Source organism: Crinia signifera, chromosome 6, assembly GCF_055691185.1.
Source record: "Crinia signifera chromosome 6, ASM5569118v1, whole genome shotgun sequence".
Taxonomy (NCBI): domain Eukaryota; kingdom Metazoa; phylum Chordata; class Amphibia; order Anura; family Myobatrachidae; genus Crinia; species Crinia signifera.
The window spans coordinates 7,725,708-7,742,260 of NC_139222.1; the positions used below are offsets into that span (position 1 = coordinate 7,725,708).

The 16,553-nt window shown below is 47.6% G+C and overlaps 1 protein-coding gene across 2 annotated transcripts in view; it reads right to left on the reverse strand.

The window, feature by feature from the left end:
• The window catches only part of LOC146007443 (NACHT, LRR and PYD domains-containing protein 3-like), a 253,821-nt gene that overhangs the window by 111,809 nt on the left and 125,459 nt on the right, over positions 1-16,553 (reverse strand). For both annotated transcript variants that reach the window (XM_083145793.1, XM_083145792.1), the window contains one exon: positions 12,499-12,612. In XM_083145793.1, the coding sequence (XP_083001919.1) occupies positions 12,499-12,612 (114 nt within the window). The remainder of the gene's footprint in view (positions 1-12,498; positions 12,613-16,553) is intronic.

The window sequence follows — 16,553 nt, forward strand, 5'->3', positions numbered from 1 at the left end:
GGATGCTATACATCTGTTACTGTATGTCTAATAATGGTGACAGATTCCCCCCAACCTTTCCCCAGCATGGGACATGGCAGCCTGCAGGTGGGACTATCCTAGCACAATAGTGATGGTTGGGGGTATATACTGTATAGTGCAGGTGTGGTACATAGAATAACCTGTAACCCTGTACAGGAGCCGGCTATGGATGTGGATGTGATTCCAGTAACCTGCATCTGGAAGGAGCCAAATGTGTCATATTATAAGGACAGTATGATCCCTGATTCCCAGCACATCTCCCTTCCCAGACACATCAAGGTCTTATGGAAGGAGAAGATATTGCTGTGTCCTCCTGACATCCCCCTCCCCAATCTGCCCCCTTCTTTACCCCTTTATCTCACATCATCTCACAGCTGCAGCGCAGCCACTTCTAGTATTGTTACATTGGGTATGGGCCATAGAGTTGACACAATGATGGTCGACATACATTAGGCTAACCACTAAAGCTTGACACCTGAAATAGGTAAACAGTGTCAGAAGGTTGACCTTTTGACTTTCGACCTTCCATTGTCGACATAATGCTTGTGTCAACCTTCTTACTCAGTCAACCTTAGCCATGTCGATTTCTTTCAGATGTCGACATAAGCACTGTAGACCTTTAGTGTTTGACCTATTGTATGTCAACTTCAGGGGCATCAGAAAGATTTTTGGCTGCAGGTGGTCAAGACATAATCTTAGTTTGGCACCCCCAAATGATATCTTTAAAGGCAAAGGGGTGGGTCAGTTAGACTTCGACAGGGGAGGTAAGGGTTAGGCTGTAGGAGGGGATGTTAGGGTTAGGCTGTAAGGAGGGGAGGTTAGGGTTAGGCTGCAGGAGGGGAGGTTAGGGTTAGGCTGCAGGAGGGGAGATTAGGGTTAGGCTGCAGGAGGGGAGGTTAGGGTTAGGCTGTAGGGAGGGGAGGTTAGGGTTAGGCTGCAGGAGGGGAGGTTAGGGTTAGGCTGTAGGGAGGGGAGGTTAGGGTTAGGCTGCAGGAGGGGAGATTAGGGTTAGGCTGCGGGAGGGGAGGTTAGGGTTAGGCTGTAGGGAGGGGAGGTTAGGGTTAGGCTGCGGGAGGGGAGGTTAGGGTTAGGCTGTAGGGAGGGGAGGTTAGGGTTAGGCTGCAGGAGGGGAGGTTAGGGTTAGGCTGTAGGGAGGGGAGGTTAGGGTTAGGCTGTAGGAGGGGAGGTTAGGGTTAGGCTGTAGGGAGGGGAGGTTAGGGTTAGGCTGCAGGAGGGGAGGTTAGGGTTAGGCTGCAGGAGGGGAGGTTAGGGTTAGGCTGCAGGAGGGGAGATTAGGGTTAGGCTGTAGGGAGGAAAGGTTAGGGTTAGGCTGCAGGAGGGGAGCTTAGGGTTAGGCTGTGGGAGGGGAGGTTAAGGTTAGACTGTGGGATGGGAGGTTAGGCTTAGGCTTTGGGAGGGGAGGTATAGGTTAGGCTGCAGAGGAGAGAGGTTAGGGTTAGGCTGTGGGAGGGAAGGTTACGGTTAGGCTGCAGGAGGGGAGGTTACGGTTAGGCTGCAGGAGGGGAGGTTAGGGTTAGGCTGTGGTAGGGGAGGTTAGGGTTAGGCTGTGGGAGGGGAGGTTAGGCTGCAGGAGGGGAGGTTAGGCTGCAGGAGGGGAGGTTAGGGTTAGGCTGCAGGAGGGGAGGTTAGGGTTAGGCTGTGGGAGGGGAGGTTACGGTTAGGCTGCAGGAGGGGAGGTTACGGTTAGGCTGCAGGAGGGGAGGTTAGGGTTAGGCTGTGGGAGGGGAGGTTAGGGTTAGGCTGTGGGAGGGGAGGTTAGGCTGCAGGAGGGGAGGTTAGGGTTAGGCTGCAGGAGGGGAGGTTAGGGTTAGGCTGCAGGAGGGGAGGTTAGGGTTAGGCTGTGGGAGGGGAGGTTAGGTTGCAGGAGGGGAGGTTAGGGTTAGGCTGCAGGAGGGGAGGTTAGGGTTAGACTGTGGGAGGGGAGGTTAAGGTTAGACTGCGGGATGGGTGGTTAGGCTTAGGCTTTGGGAGGGGAGGTAAGGGTTAGGTTGCAGAGCAGAGAGGTTAGGGTTAAGCTGTGGGAGGGGAGGTTAGGGATAGAATGCAGGAGGGGAGGTTAGAGTAAGGGGAGGTTAGGGTTAGGCTGAGGGAGGGCAGTTTAGGGAGGGGCTGTGGGAGGGGAGGTTAGGGTTAGTCTGCAGGAGGGGAAGTTAGGGTTAGGAGATGTGGCTGGAGAGCCCACAACACCCGGGGTTAATTGCCGCCACAGTACTAAAGTGGTTAACTCTCCGTGCTTCGCCATTATTCGGAACAAGGGCACTTGACATGTTTTAAACTGTATGAGCAGCACTGAGCTGGGACAGGACCCCTCCTGCAGTGCTGATGTGAGATGAAGCCTGCTGCTGGGCACCAGGCACACAGTATATGTATTTATGAAATATATGTTTAGCACTGAGCTGGGACTGCACCATATATTGTGCATATTGTATTGAATATTGAGGAATGCATTCTAAACTTACAATGCACTTTGTACATTTCTAGAGGAAGAAAATTAGCAAATCTTTGTGATGAGGAAATGAGATGCTAAACAGACTCCTCCTGGCAGAAGGTCTGTGAGTGGTCAGAACACAGCAGGTAGCAGGCTTTGTGTCTGAAGTCCTGTGTAGAGGTGTTGATTAGGAAACTTGTATATGTAATGTGTCAGTGAACTCAGGCCATCCTGTGTGCGAGGTGTTGGTAATGCACAGACATTTGTGTTTCTTTATGTAAACATGTCCAGGAGATAATCAAATGATTTCCACTGTTCCTTAAAGTTAAGGAAATTGGATTGAACCCTTTGACATGTAATTTGGATCTATTTATGACAGGAAAATGTCCCAATTGATATATGAATGTAAATGTCCCAGGCATGTACACCTCCTGCACAATGCTGATTGGGTGGGGTGAACAGGGTGTGATTACCCCCTGTGGTGATGTGTGTGGATTTTGGATAAAAAGGCACAAGTTTTACCTGTAAATTGTACTTCTGCCTGTATCTGAATGCTGTAACATCTGTATGCTGGGCCTCCTATGATAGGAGAAGAGATCTTTTCAGATCTATTGCCAATAAACCATCTTTTGTCCAAGACGACTACTCTCATCTTGCGACCAACAGAATTACTGCAATAATTCTGTTCTCCGGCTGTTCTGGGTATAGCATCCAGCATCTCCGAGTTCCGTTCTGCCTGCTACCGTGGTCCGTGACCAGTGGGGAACCAATCGATTCCAGCTGGGGGTTTGTCAACATGTGTAGACGCAGGTAGTACTCAGGTGCCAGCGTTTGGGCCTGAGTCAGTTTTCGTGGTTCCAGACAGAGGAGACTGGTGGTGGCAGCGATATCCCCATCCACTGTGTAGTGGGCAGAGTCAGCAACAGGCGGTTGCTGACAGTAACAGGGAATCCCCTGTTGGCCAGATCGCGTGAAACCAGGAACTGCTATCTGTGAACCTGAAGGGCGTAGCCAGAGCTTAAGGGCAGGCGTCCGGTCACAGGAGATGTTAGGGGTAGGCTGCAGGAGGGGAAGTTAGGGTTAGGAGAGGTTGGCGTAGGCTGCGGGAGGGGAGGTTAGTGTTAAGCTGTGGGAGGGTGGGTTAGGCTGTAGATAGGAGGTTACAGTTATTCTGCAGTAGGGGAGGATAGAGTTAGGGGAGGTTAGGCTGCATTAGGGGAGGCTAGGCCGCGGGAGGGCAGATTAGGGCTAGGGGAGTTTAGGGTTAAGCTGTGGGAGAGGAGGTTAGGGTTATTGGAGGTTAGGGTTAGGCTGCATAGGGGAGATTATGTTAGGGACGGTGAAGGTTAGGCTACATTGGGGGGGGCTAGGGTAAGGCTGTGTGAGGTGATGTTAGGCAACAGGAGGACAGGTTACGATTATGGTGAGGGGAGGTTAGGGTTCAGCTTCGGGAGGGGAATGAGGTTTAGGCTGCATTGGGAGTTTAGAAATGGATATGCCAGCGCTGGCTGAATGATATACACAAGACAGTTCACATTGATAAATTATATTTTTAAGAACTATAAATAAAAATAATAATAATAGTAAGCACACTTTCTAAAAATGAGAAAAATATATATCACATGAATTGCATATTTTCTCAATCGTGGTATATTAAAGAATAGTTGGAAACCTGTGTTTAGTCTCCAACGATTCTTTAATGTACCCTTACCAAGAGGATGGCCTCCCTCTTATTGGAGCCCAGCATCTGTAATTGTGCACCATCTAGTGAGCGCCATCCCCCCCACCCCCACCCTGTACAATCGTGGCAAATGTTGCTGAATAAACTGATTTAAAAGTCAGATTTTTCCAAACTGGACAGAAGAAAATGAATTATATTACCATTCCCATGATGATCCACTGATGGGTACTGAAGCAATGAGGCACAATATTTATAGCCCCAGTATTTGCAGGTAAGTCAAAGTATTCCCAAGTAGGTGCTCTATATTTTCAAGAGCTCAAGATTTCTGATGGCAAACCACTCACATCTATTGTATTTAGGGATTGGGCTAGGTATCCCATAAGAAAGTTCAGTCACAATCCCAGTTCCTTGTGGTGGTCTTTGAATTCACGAGATGTGTAGTGGATCACAGGTAGATAAGTATGTTCCTGTCGGTCAATAAAGATAGCTCAATGCGTTTCCCCGGATATTATGAATTCCAGCTTCCTCAGGAGCAAGTGTGAGTTTGAGTAAAAGGTAGCTCAATAAATATCACTCTGTTAATTGCCAACTCTGTTAAGTTTTATCAAAGGAACTGTAATTAAAAATAAATAAATCTTAATATATAGCACATAAGTGAATATGGAAGTGGGAAGGTCTTTTTGGGAGGGGAGTGGCCGGAAGAGGAAGCTGCACGGACGCGTACTGGAGCGTCTCGTGCATGATCCTCTAGCCGGAGACCACTGCTGGGGAACAGAGAGCCGGAGAAAACCAACACCCAGATCCGAGGCAAACAACGCTCGGTCCGGTCTCTACCTCGGAGCCGGGCTCTGCAGGGAGCTGCAGGTTGAGGTATTGCAGACCGGACAAGAGTGACTGGTGCTGGAGAAACGAGTGGCAGCGCGGCCTGGAGCGGACACCGGAGCGGTAAAGAGATCCGGAGAGAGTGACCAGCCCCACGGCGGCCGTAGCACCCGGAGCCCACCCGAAGCTGGGAGCACATCACGCACCTAAACCCTACACCGCAGAGCCGGGAGTCCGGTCGCTTACGGACACTGCAGGCTGAGACAGGAGCGTCAACAAAGCAGAGAAGCGACAGGAGACGTGAGTAAGGCACCTACCCTGCCGGAGCCCACCCGACCGGAACAGAAGAGGCGAGTAGAGGTGCAGTGGGGAGACCGGGGTACGGTCTGGCCCGCGGCAAAAAACGCTCGGACTGGTCTCTACCTCGTAGCTGGGCTCTGTATGGAGCTGCAGGTTGAGGTAGCACAGACCAGAGAAGAGTGACCAGAGCCGAAGATACGAGCGGCAGCGCGGTTCGGGAGCCTGGGGGTGGCCCGGCCTTGAGCTGACACCGGAGCGAGCCGGCAGGATACAGTGGTGGGTCTAAGCCGCGGCAAAGAGGGCTGGAGAGTGTGACCAGCCCCACGGCGACGGAAGTATCCAGTACCCGGAGCCCACTCGAAGCCGGGAGCACAAGTCGCTCAGAAGCATCTTACCTCAGAGCCGGGTGCCCGTCTGAGTACGGACACTGCAGGCTGAGGCAGGACCGCAAACTAAAGAGAGAGCGGCACGAGTCGGCCCAATCTACTGCCACCAGTGACAAAGAGCCGGGCGACAAACGCTGACCTAGTGTCCAGAAAAAAGGAGAAGATCGCCAGACTGGAGGGGTGCAGAGCCTCAACAAACCATAATAAAAGACCATATATCAGATCGGGCTCCGGACTGGGAGAGCCAGGATGAGAGCACGTGTGAGACTCTATGAGACAGACCGGATGGGTGAGTGCCAAGTTTCTGGCAAAACTCTCTATTTTATTTGAAAAAGGAAAGAAAGAGGAGAAGGAGAAAAAAACAAAAAAAAGAAAACTTTTGCATTTAATAAATGCTCACCCATGCCTATCCCCACGCACTACATGTTTAAGCCAAAGACTTGTGGTTATAAAAAAAACAAAACCCGCAGGCAATTGGAAAGGACTGTAGTTCTTGCGAACTGAAGGCTTCACAACACACGGCAGCCTAGCAGGAAGTAGGTTAATAGAGGAGAGAGAGATAGGATAGAGAAGGCAAGAGAGGAAAGGGAAGAGAAGGGAGAATTTAGAGAAAAAATGAAAGCTATAAAATTAAATAGCAAACAGTAAGCTACTAAACATATAGTGAATATGTAAAAAGAGGGGGAGGTGGATAAATAGAAAGGCGAAGGAGACTAAGAGCAGGGGGAAGGCAAAGGACAAGGAGAGAACGGAAGGAAAAGGGGAAGGGAAATAAGGGAAAAAAGAAAGAACGAGAAGTCTTGAAGGAACAAGTCAGATAGAGCTGGGGATTGAGAGGAGAAAAGGGGAAGAAAGGGAAGGTTAGAGGAAAAAAAAAAAAAAAGGAAAAAAAAAATATATAGAGTAATAAGAAAAAAGAGAAAAATGGCCGGCAAAGGCCGAAAGCAAAATGTTCAGGAACCAACGGCCTTCTTTGGCACTAAAAAAAGTAAACAAGCAAGCCAGCAGGAGGCAGTAGCAGCACTAACAAGGAGTCCCTCTAGCTCCATGTCGAGGTCAGACTCATCCCAGCTGACAGACCCAGACCCCTATGACTCACTCATCCAAAGAATTACTAACTCCTTTAAGACTGAGCTAAAAGCGGCGGTAACAGAACTGAAATCGGAGATATTGTCGCTGGGGGCAAGGATAGACACTTTGGAGCATAAATCGGATGAAATATGTAAATTCCAGGCAGATCTCTGTCAGGATGTCTCAGAGATGAAAACAGAAATTGGCAGATTAAGAGATCAAGTGGAAGACCTTGAAAACAGGTCAAGAAGGCAGAACCTACGCATACGTAATGTGCCCGAATCCATTGATAACCAAACCCTGCCTATGTATTTAAAAGGATTCCTTCAACACATACTGCCAGATAGCAAAGAGGAGCAGCTCATTCTGGACAGAGCTCATAGAGCCCTAAGAGCAAAACCTGCTGCGGGGCAACCCCCCAGAGACATAATAATCAGAGTTCACTATGATCACATAAAGTCAAAAATCTTGGAATACAGCAGGACAACCCCTTCCATTCAATATAAAGAAACAACCTTGTTAATTTTCCAAGACTTGGCCCCATCTACCCTGAAGAAGAGGAGAGAGATGGGGTCCATCACAAAAGCCCTACGAGATCAGAAGATATTGTACAGATGGGGATTCCCGTTCTCTCTAATCTTCGCCCATGACGGAAAGAAGTATACGATCAAGGACCCTGTTTCCGGAATAGCAGTGTTAAAGGGCCTAGGCATGGACCCGGACCCCCAAAACATCTCCTTAAAAGACACTGGAGGGACAACAGAATTAAGGAGACTGCCGAGGGCAGAATGGTCCCAGAAATAAACTTTGCACCGTAAACGGCCACTGCCAGCATGTCTAGCCAGTCATAGGTTTTTTCCTTTTTTTTTTTTTTGTGCTCAATGTATAGCCTATATTCCAATGTCGAAAACTGTTTTATCTCTTCTAAATAGCTTTAAATACTATAGATAATTATCCTTTTTTTTGCATGGTTTATATTTAAATGTCGCAACCTGTATAATTTCTTTTATGTAGTTTTAAGTTAAGTAATATGAGGAGTGTGGTAATACTGCAGAAAATCACTTTTCTTTTTTGAGGCACTTAGGGCACATAAGAATAATAAAGGGGCAGCTACCTTATACGAATCCCGTATGGAGTTTCCAGAAAAGGCCACGCCTATATTAATCACAGTAAAATAAGTTAAGCACGAGATAGGACACAAGGAGGGCGGGAGGGGGGGAAGGGAGGGAAGGAGGGGGGATCGTAGGCAGAAGGGGGAGGGAAAGGGAGAAAGAAAAAGTAAGGAAAAACAAATTGAATGCACTTAGAAAGGGGCAAAAGTATAACCCCGGCACAAATCCCCGTTTGCTGACCGACCTATTTCCCTTTTCCCTTCGGACTCACACGTTCTCCCCCCCCCCCCCCCCTCATTGAGACCCCCCACCCCGGGGGACCTCCCTGGACAAGGGAACCGCTCCTCTGAAAAGAGGGTTGGGGCTACCGTTTATTAAAAGTTAACGGTCTGAATGATGTGCATGGACACATCAAATAGTCACTGTTATCTATGTTGTATGTTGTTAGTTCCAGTATGTTGTGTGTCTTGTCTAATCCCACCTACCCAAGGGCACTGCCGGATGCAGAATCGATACAGAAATACGCTGTTCTTAATTAAAAAAAAAAATTTACAGTCTCCATGTCAATAAACATAATGTCGCTGAATGTCAACGGCCTTAACTCACCGCGCAAAAGGACTATGGCGCTTCAGTTCTTTAAAAAACAAAAGACAGAGATTTTGTTACTCCAAGAGACGCATTTTAAGAACGAACATCCTTCTCTGGCATCACGAGCGTTCCCAGACGTATACTACTCTACCTCTTTAAAAAAAAAAAAAGGGACGGCAATTCTAATACATAACTCATTGGCGCATAAAATAAACCAACAATATTCAGACCCAAGTGGGCGATTCAATATAATAGTCATCTCTATAGCAAATAACATATTTACAATAGCCTCAGTTTACATCCCAAATCTAGAACAAAAAAAATTCTACATAGACTTCATTAAACAATTAGATAAGATATCAAAAGGCAAAATAATTATAGGGGGGGATTTCAATGCAATAGCCGATCCTAATCTAGACAGGGAAGCGGAAAACCCCCCAAACCCAATGGTGAGACAGGAAACAAGAAGGTTATATGACATCATAACTTCAAATAATCTCTATGACGCCTGGCGAGTCCTTTACCCAAAAGAACGTATATTTACTCACTACTCAATCCCTCATAAAGTGCACTCCCGCCTTGATTATTTTTATGTAAACTCACAAACAACTAAAGATTTGACCAAGGCATGGGCAATCCCTGTAGTCTGGTCAGACCATTTAGCAATTATAATAAAGCTCCAATTAAATAACTTTGACCCTGCGGGTTATAGGTGGAGATTAAACTCATCAATTTTGTTTAACGAGAAGGAACGGAAAGAGATAGAAAAAGTCTTAATAGAATTTTTCAAACTAAACTATACGGATGAAATAAAACCTGCCACAATATGGGAAGCGCACAAGGCGGTAATTAGAGGTCAGATAATAAAAATAACTAAAAATAATAATAAATAATAAAAGATGAAAAACTAATAAAAGAACTAGAACAACAGATTAGGACACTGACGTTTAATCATCAAAAAAATCCCAAACGGACAATATATAGCAAGCTCCTCACATTAAAAAGTCAGCTCTTTCAAATATACTCAAAAAAAGCTGCTAATACGATGAAATGGCTCCAATACAAATTCTACTCTAAAGGAGATAAAGCAGATGCCCTATTGGCCCACCAAATAAGGAAAAGAAGGCAGAGAGATTGAATTTTTTCAATAAGGGATTCAAATAACAATTTAGTATTCGACCCGAGGACTATGGCGCAGCAGTTTAGAGAATTCTATAATGGGTTATACAATCTACCAAGCGAAATGGAGGAGGAGGAAAGTAAAAGTAAAATTGAAGAGTTTATATTATCATGCAATCTCCCAAGGCTCTCAGAGCCCCAACTGTCATCGCTAGAAGCTCCTATATCGCTAGAAGAGATAGAACTTACAATTAAATCATTAAAAAACTCCTCAGCTCCTGGCCCTGATGGCTTCTCGGCCATATATTACAAAAAAATTAGTAAAATATTAACCCCTAACTTAAAAAAAAATTTCGATTCCATCTTGGATGGGCACCCACTGGATCAGGCCACAACAACAGCCGAGATAATAGTGATTCCCAAGCCCAACCGAGACCATACCCACTGTAGTAATTACCGGCCAATCTCACTATTGAACTCAGATCTCAAATTATTTGCGAAAATACTAGCAAATCGCCTTTCAAAGGTCATATCCTCCATTGTCCATCCGGACCAGGTTGGGTTTATCCCGTCGAGGCAGGCCTTTGAGAACATAAGGAGAGTAATTGACACAATACAGGCCATACACAACTCTGAGACTCCAGCCCTTCTACTGAGCCTCGATGCAGAAAAGGCCTTTGATAGGGTCTCATGGCCCTATATGAACCAGCTACTCCCAAAATATGGAATTAGCGGCAGATTCTTAACAGGGATTCAGGCCCTATATAAAACACCAACTGCAGTAGTAAGTTTAAATGGGAGCAAATCATCTCCGATAAAGATAAACAATGGAACCAGACAGGGTTGTCCACTCTCGCCTCTTATTTTCGCCCTCATGGTGGAGCCTCTGGCGGCCAAAATAAGAAACGAGAAAGAAATAAGAGGAATAGGAATTGGAAAGGAGGTCTACAAAACAGCTCTATATGCCGATGATGTACTCGTAATGATATCCGACCCGGAAGTCTCTACAAGGAGGTTATTTGAGACAATCCAAGACTTCAGTAGGATATCAAACTTTAAAATAAATGCAGATAAAACAGAGGTCTTGGATTTCTATTTGTCCCCAGAGGAGAACGAGAGAATTACATCGGCATACCCAATAACCTGGAAGAAATCCCAGCTAAAATATTTAGGAATAAATATTACTAAAAACTATAACCAGCTGTATAATGCCAACTACCCTAAAATAATTAGTGAAATCACAAATGACATCAGTGGATGGTCAAAGATCTTTATCTCATGGACAGGAAGAGCCAATGCCCTGAAAATGAATATTTTGCCAAGAATGCTATATCTATTTCAGGCATTACCCGTCAGAATCCCAGTAGGGATATTTAAAAATCAGGGAAAAGAGCTAGGGTGCGCCTTAAAACTCTGCAATATGGCCCAAAAGAGGGGGGGCTGGGAGTCCCAAACCTAAAAAACTAAAAACTACTTCTATGCTGCACAATGTGCACAATTGATTTTGTGGCATTCTGATCAGGCATTTCGGAGATGGGTACAGCTGGAGTCAGAACTGCTCCAGATGCACTCCATCTCAACACTCCTATGGCAGACTAAAAAAGCGGAGCACCAACTCATGTCAGTGTGTCTAAGCAGCGTTCAGCAGCCTTCCACAGCAGGCTCATATAAGTGTGCGTCGGCATGGCACAGGCGTCCCTTTCAGAGCGGCGTGGGGTGTCTGGGGATTCTTGCTGCGGCGGCTTGGGTTTAATACTACTCCCTGCTCTCTGTGCCCCCCCTGATGGCTAAAGCCCGGCGGCAAAAGTCTCCATTGCCTCCGGGAGTTACGCCACTGTAATTGAGTATATTACTTATAGTAGTAGATGATCTTAAAATGATGCACAAAGGTGGTGTGGAGAAAGTTTTTATATACTTTAGGTTGACTGCTGTCAGTAAGGTTCCTGGGACCAGGAGCTGCAAGCTAAGGAGATCTACTAAGTGTAAAATACTTTGGGGTCCCTTATATAGATGCGCCAACCTTATCCTAGGTATATTACAGTATGTTAGTTGTGTGCTACGTAACCAATATAGATTATAGGAAATATGGGGATCATAGCAGTCACATTAATACCATGGTTGCCTACCCTCACGGATTTTGCGTGAGTCTCCCAGTTTTTGCTCCATTCTCCCGGTCTCACGGAAATACCCAGGATCCTCCCGGGTATTCAGCCTACAAGCTGAAAAGTCGGACTGCGCATGCGCAAGTCATGATGCGCTGGGTCCTACTAGCGCGATGTACCGCCATATTATGTAGATGAAAGCCACAGCGGGGCTCTGTGAGTAGCGCTGGATACATCAGCTACACAGTGGCTTGAAGCATGGAGCGCAGGAGCAGCGGCAGCGGGAGAAGTGGCGCAGGCAGCGGTGAGCGTATTCTGCTTCTGCTGAAATTGCATGTTTTTTTTTTTGTTGTTGTTGAGATCCGCCTCTGGCTCTGCCCCTTTTTTTCATCAAAGCGTTCAGCCACGCCCCTACCTCCTGCTTCTGGCTGCCCGGAGAGGGCTGCCCAAAATATATAATTATGATAAATACAGTGGTATAAATGGGGAAATACAGTTAGGTATATCCAATGGTACCAATCGTGTCCATAATTAGGTTGTTAAGGTGTGTAATGGGGGGACACATAAGTGTACAGAAGGAGGATAATACAAACCATTGATAGTATGGGGGGGGGGGGAGAGAAATTATAGGTTAAATGGTGTTTGGTATAGAGGAAGAAAAAGTGACATATGTGAGAGTGATGACTAATAATGATAGTGATAAATAACACTGAGGGGGATGAAGGATGCCATATGGGGGGGATATATATTGCTATCTTATAAAAAGAATTAAACAATGTCCTCCCTGGTTACTGGCTGCTGGGGAAGATTGTGTTGTTTGCCTTGTTATACTCTATAATATACTTACTCCAGTTCCTCCATCTGACACCGTCCAAACAGTCCTGATAAACTGGATACAGCCTCTCTCACGTCCTCATCCTCGTTCTCATCCTCTGTGACAGGGAATCTGCATCTCACGAACCTGCACAGAACACAGAAACAGCGCTTACTGTAAGTACTGAGAGCATAAGGCATATACCCAGATAACATATCACACTGTGTAAGTACCACCGGTGCAGCTACTATGGGGCCCATGCTGCTTCCAGGGCCCACAGCTCCGCCTGCACAGAACACAGACACAGGACTTACTATTAGTAATGAGAGCATAAGGCATATACCCAGCTAACATATCACACTGTGTAACTACCACCGGTGCAGCTTCTATGGGGCCCATGCTGCTTCCAGGGCCCACAGCTCCCCCTGCACAGAACACAGACACAGCGCTTACTGTAAGTACTGAGAGCATAAGGCATATACCCAGATAACATATCACACTGTGTAACTACCACCGGTGCAGCTAATATGGGGCCCATGCTGCTTCCAGGGCCCACAGCTCCCCCTGCACAGAACACAGACACAGCGCTTACTGTAAGTACTGAGAGCATAAGGCATATACCCAGATAACATATCACACTGTGTAACTACCACCGCTGCAGCTACTATGGGGCCCATACTGCTTCCAGGGCCCGCAGCTCCTCCTGCACAGAACACAGACACAGCGCTTACTGTAAGTAATGAGAGCATAACACATATACCCAGATAACATATCACACTGTGCAACTACCAACGGTGCAGCTACTATGGGGCCCATGCTGCTTCCAGGGCCCGCAGCTCCCCCTGCACAGAACACAGACACAGCACTTACTGTAAGTAATGACAGCATAAGGCATATACCCAGATAACATATCACACTGTGTAACTACCACCGGTGCAGCTACTATGGGGCCCATGCTGCTTCCAGGGCCGACAGCTCACCCTGCACAGAACACAGACACAGCGCTTACTGAAAGTAATGAGAGCATAAGGCATATACCCAGATAACATATCACACTGTGTAACTACCACCGGTGCAGCTACTATGGGGCCCATGCTGCTTCCAGGGCCGACAGCTCACCCTGCACAGAACACAGACACAGCGCTTACTGTAAGTAATGAGAGCATAAGGCATATACCCAGATAACATATCACACTGTGTAACTACCACCGGTGCAGCTACTATGGGGCCCATGCTGCTTCCAGGGCCCGCAGCTCCCCTGCACAGAACACAGACACAGTGCTTACTGTAAGTAATGAGAGCATAAGGCATATACCCAGCTAACATATCACACTGTGTAACTACCACCGGTGCAGCTACTATGGGGCCCATGCTGCTTCCAGGGCCCGCAGATCCCCCTGCACAGAACACAGACACAGCGCTTACTGTAAGTAATGAGAGCATAAGGCATATACCCAGATAACATATCACACTGTGTAACTACCACCGGTGCAGCTACTATGGGGCCCATGCTGCTTCCAGGGCCCACAGCTCCTCCTGCACAGAACACAGACACAGCGCTTACTGTAAGTACTGAGAGCATAAGGCATATACCCAGATAACATATCACACTGTGTAACTACCACCGGTGCAGCTTCTATGGGGCCCATGCTGCTTCCAGGGCCCACAGCTCCCCCTGCACAGAACACAGACACAGCGCTTACTGTAAGTACTGAGAGCATAAGGCATATACCCAGATAACATATCACACTGTGTAACTACCACCGGTGCAGCTTCTATGGGGCCCATGCTGCTTCCAGGGCCCACAGCTCCCCCTGCACAGAACACAGACACAGCGCTTACTGTAAGTAATGAGAGCATAAGGCATATACCCAGATAACATATCACACTGTGTAACTACCACCTGTGCTGCTACTATGGGGCCCATGCTGCTTCCAGGGCCCACAGCTCCCCCTGCACAGAACACAGACACAGCGCTTACTGTAAGTACTGAGAGCATAAGGCATATACCCAGCTAACATATCACACTGTGTACCTACCACCGGTGCAGCTACTATGGGGCCCATGCTGCTTCCAGGGCCCATAGCTCCCCTGCACAGAACACAGACACAGCACTTACTGTAAGTACTGAGAGCATAAGGCGTATACCCAGATAACATATCACACTGTGTAACTACCACCGGTGCAGCTACTATGGGGCCCATGCTGCTTCCAGGGCCCACAGCTCCCCTGCACAGAACACAGACACAGCACTTACTGTAAGTAATGAGAGCATAAGGCATATACCCAGATAACATATCACACTGTGTAACTACCACCGGTGCAGCTACTATGGGGCCCATGCTGCTTCCAGGGCCCACAGCTCCCCCTGCACAGAACACAGACACAGCGCTTACTGTAAGTACTGAGAGCATAAGGCATATACCAGATAACATATCACACTGTGTAACTACCACCGATGCTGCTACTATGGGGCCCATGCTGCTTCCAGGGCCCACAGCTCCTCCTGCACAGAACACAGACACAGCACTTACTGTAAGTACTGAGAGCATAAGGCATATACCCAGATACCATATCACACTGTGTAACTACCACCGGTGCAGCTACTATGGGGCCCATGCTGCTTCCAGGGCCCACAGCTCCCCCTGCACAGAACACAGACACAGCGCTTACTGTAAGTAATGAGAGCATAAGGCATATACCCAGCTAACATATCACACTGTGTAACTACCACCGGTGCAGCTACTATGGGGCCCATGCTGCTTCCAGGGCCTGCAGCTCCCCCTGCACAGAACACAGACACAGCACTTACTGTAAGTAATGAGAGCATAAGGCATATACCAAGATAACATATCACACTGTGTAACTACCACCGGTGCAGCTACTATGGGGCCCATGCTGCTTCCAGGGCCTGCAGCTCCCCCTGCACAGAACACAGACACAGCGCTTACTGTAAGTAATGAGAGCATAAGGCATATACCCAGCTAACATATCACACTGTGTAACTACCACCGGTGCAGCTACTATGGGGCCCATGCTGCTTCCAGCACCCGCAGCTCCCCCTGCACAGAACACAGACACAGGGCTTACTGTAAGTAATGAGAGCATAAGGCATATACCCAGCTAACATATCACACTGTGTAACTACCACCGGTGCAGCTACTATGGGGCCCATGCTGCTTCCAGGGCCCACAGCTCCCCCTGCACAGAACACAGACACAGCGCTTACTGTAAGTACTGAGACCATAAGGCATATACCCAGATAACATATCACACTGTGTAACTACCACCGGTGCAGCTACTATGGGGCCCATGCTGCTTCCAGGGCCCACAGCTCCCCCTGCACAGAACACAGACACAGCCCTTACTGTAAGTAATGAGAGCATAAGGCATATACCAAGATAACATATCACACTGTGTAACTACCACCGGTGCAGCTACTATGGGGCCCATGCTGCTTCCAGGGCCTGCAGCTCCCCCTGCACAGAACACAGACACAGCGCTTACTGTAAGTAATGAGAGCATAAGGCATATACCAAGATAACATATCACACTGTGTAACTACCACCGGTGCAGCTACTATGGGGCCCATGCTGCTTCCAGGGCCTGCAGCTCCCCCTGCACAGAACACAGACACAGCACTTACTGTAAGTAATGAGAGCATAAGGCATATACCAAGATAACATATCACACTGTGTAACTACCACCGGTGCAGCTACTATGGGGCCCATGCTGCTTCCAGGGCCTGCAGCTCCCCCTGCACAGAACACAGACACAGCACTTACTGTAAGTAATGAGAGCATAAGGCATATACCAAGATAACATATCACACTGTGTAACTACCACCGGTGCAGCTACTATGGGGCCCATGCTGCTTCCAGGGCCTGCAGCTCCCCCTGCACAGAACACAGACACAGCACTTACTGTAAGTAATGAGAGCATAAGGCATATACCAAGATAACATATCACACTGTGTAACTACCACCGGTGCAGCTACTATGGGGCCCATGCTGCTTCCAGGGCCTGCAGCTCCCCCTGCACAGAACACAGACACAGCACTTACTGTAAGTAATGAGAGCATAAGGCAT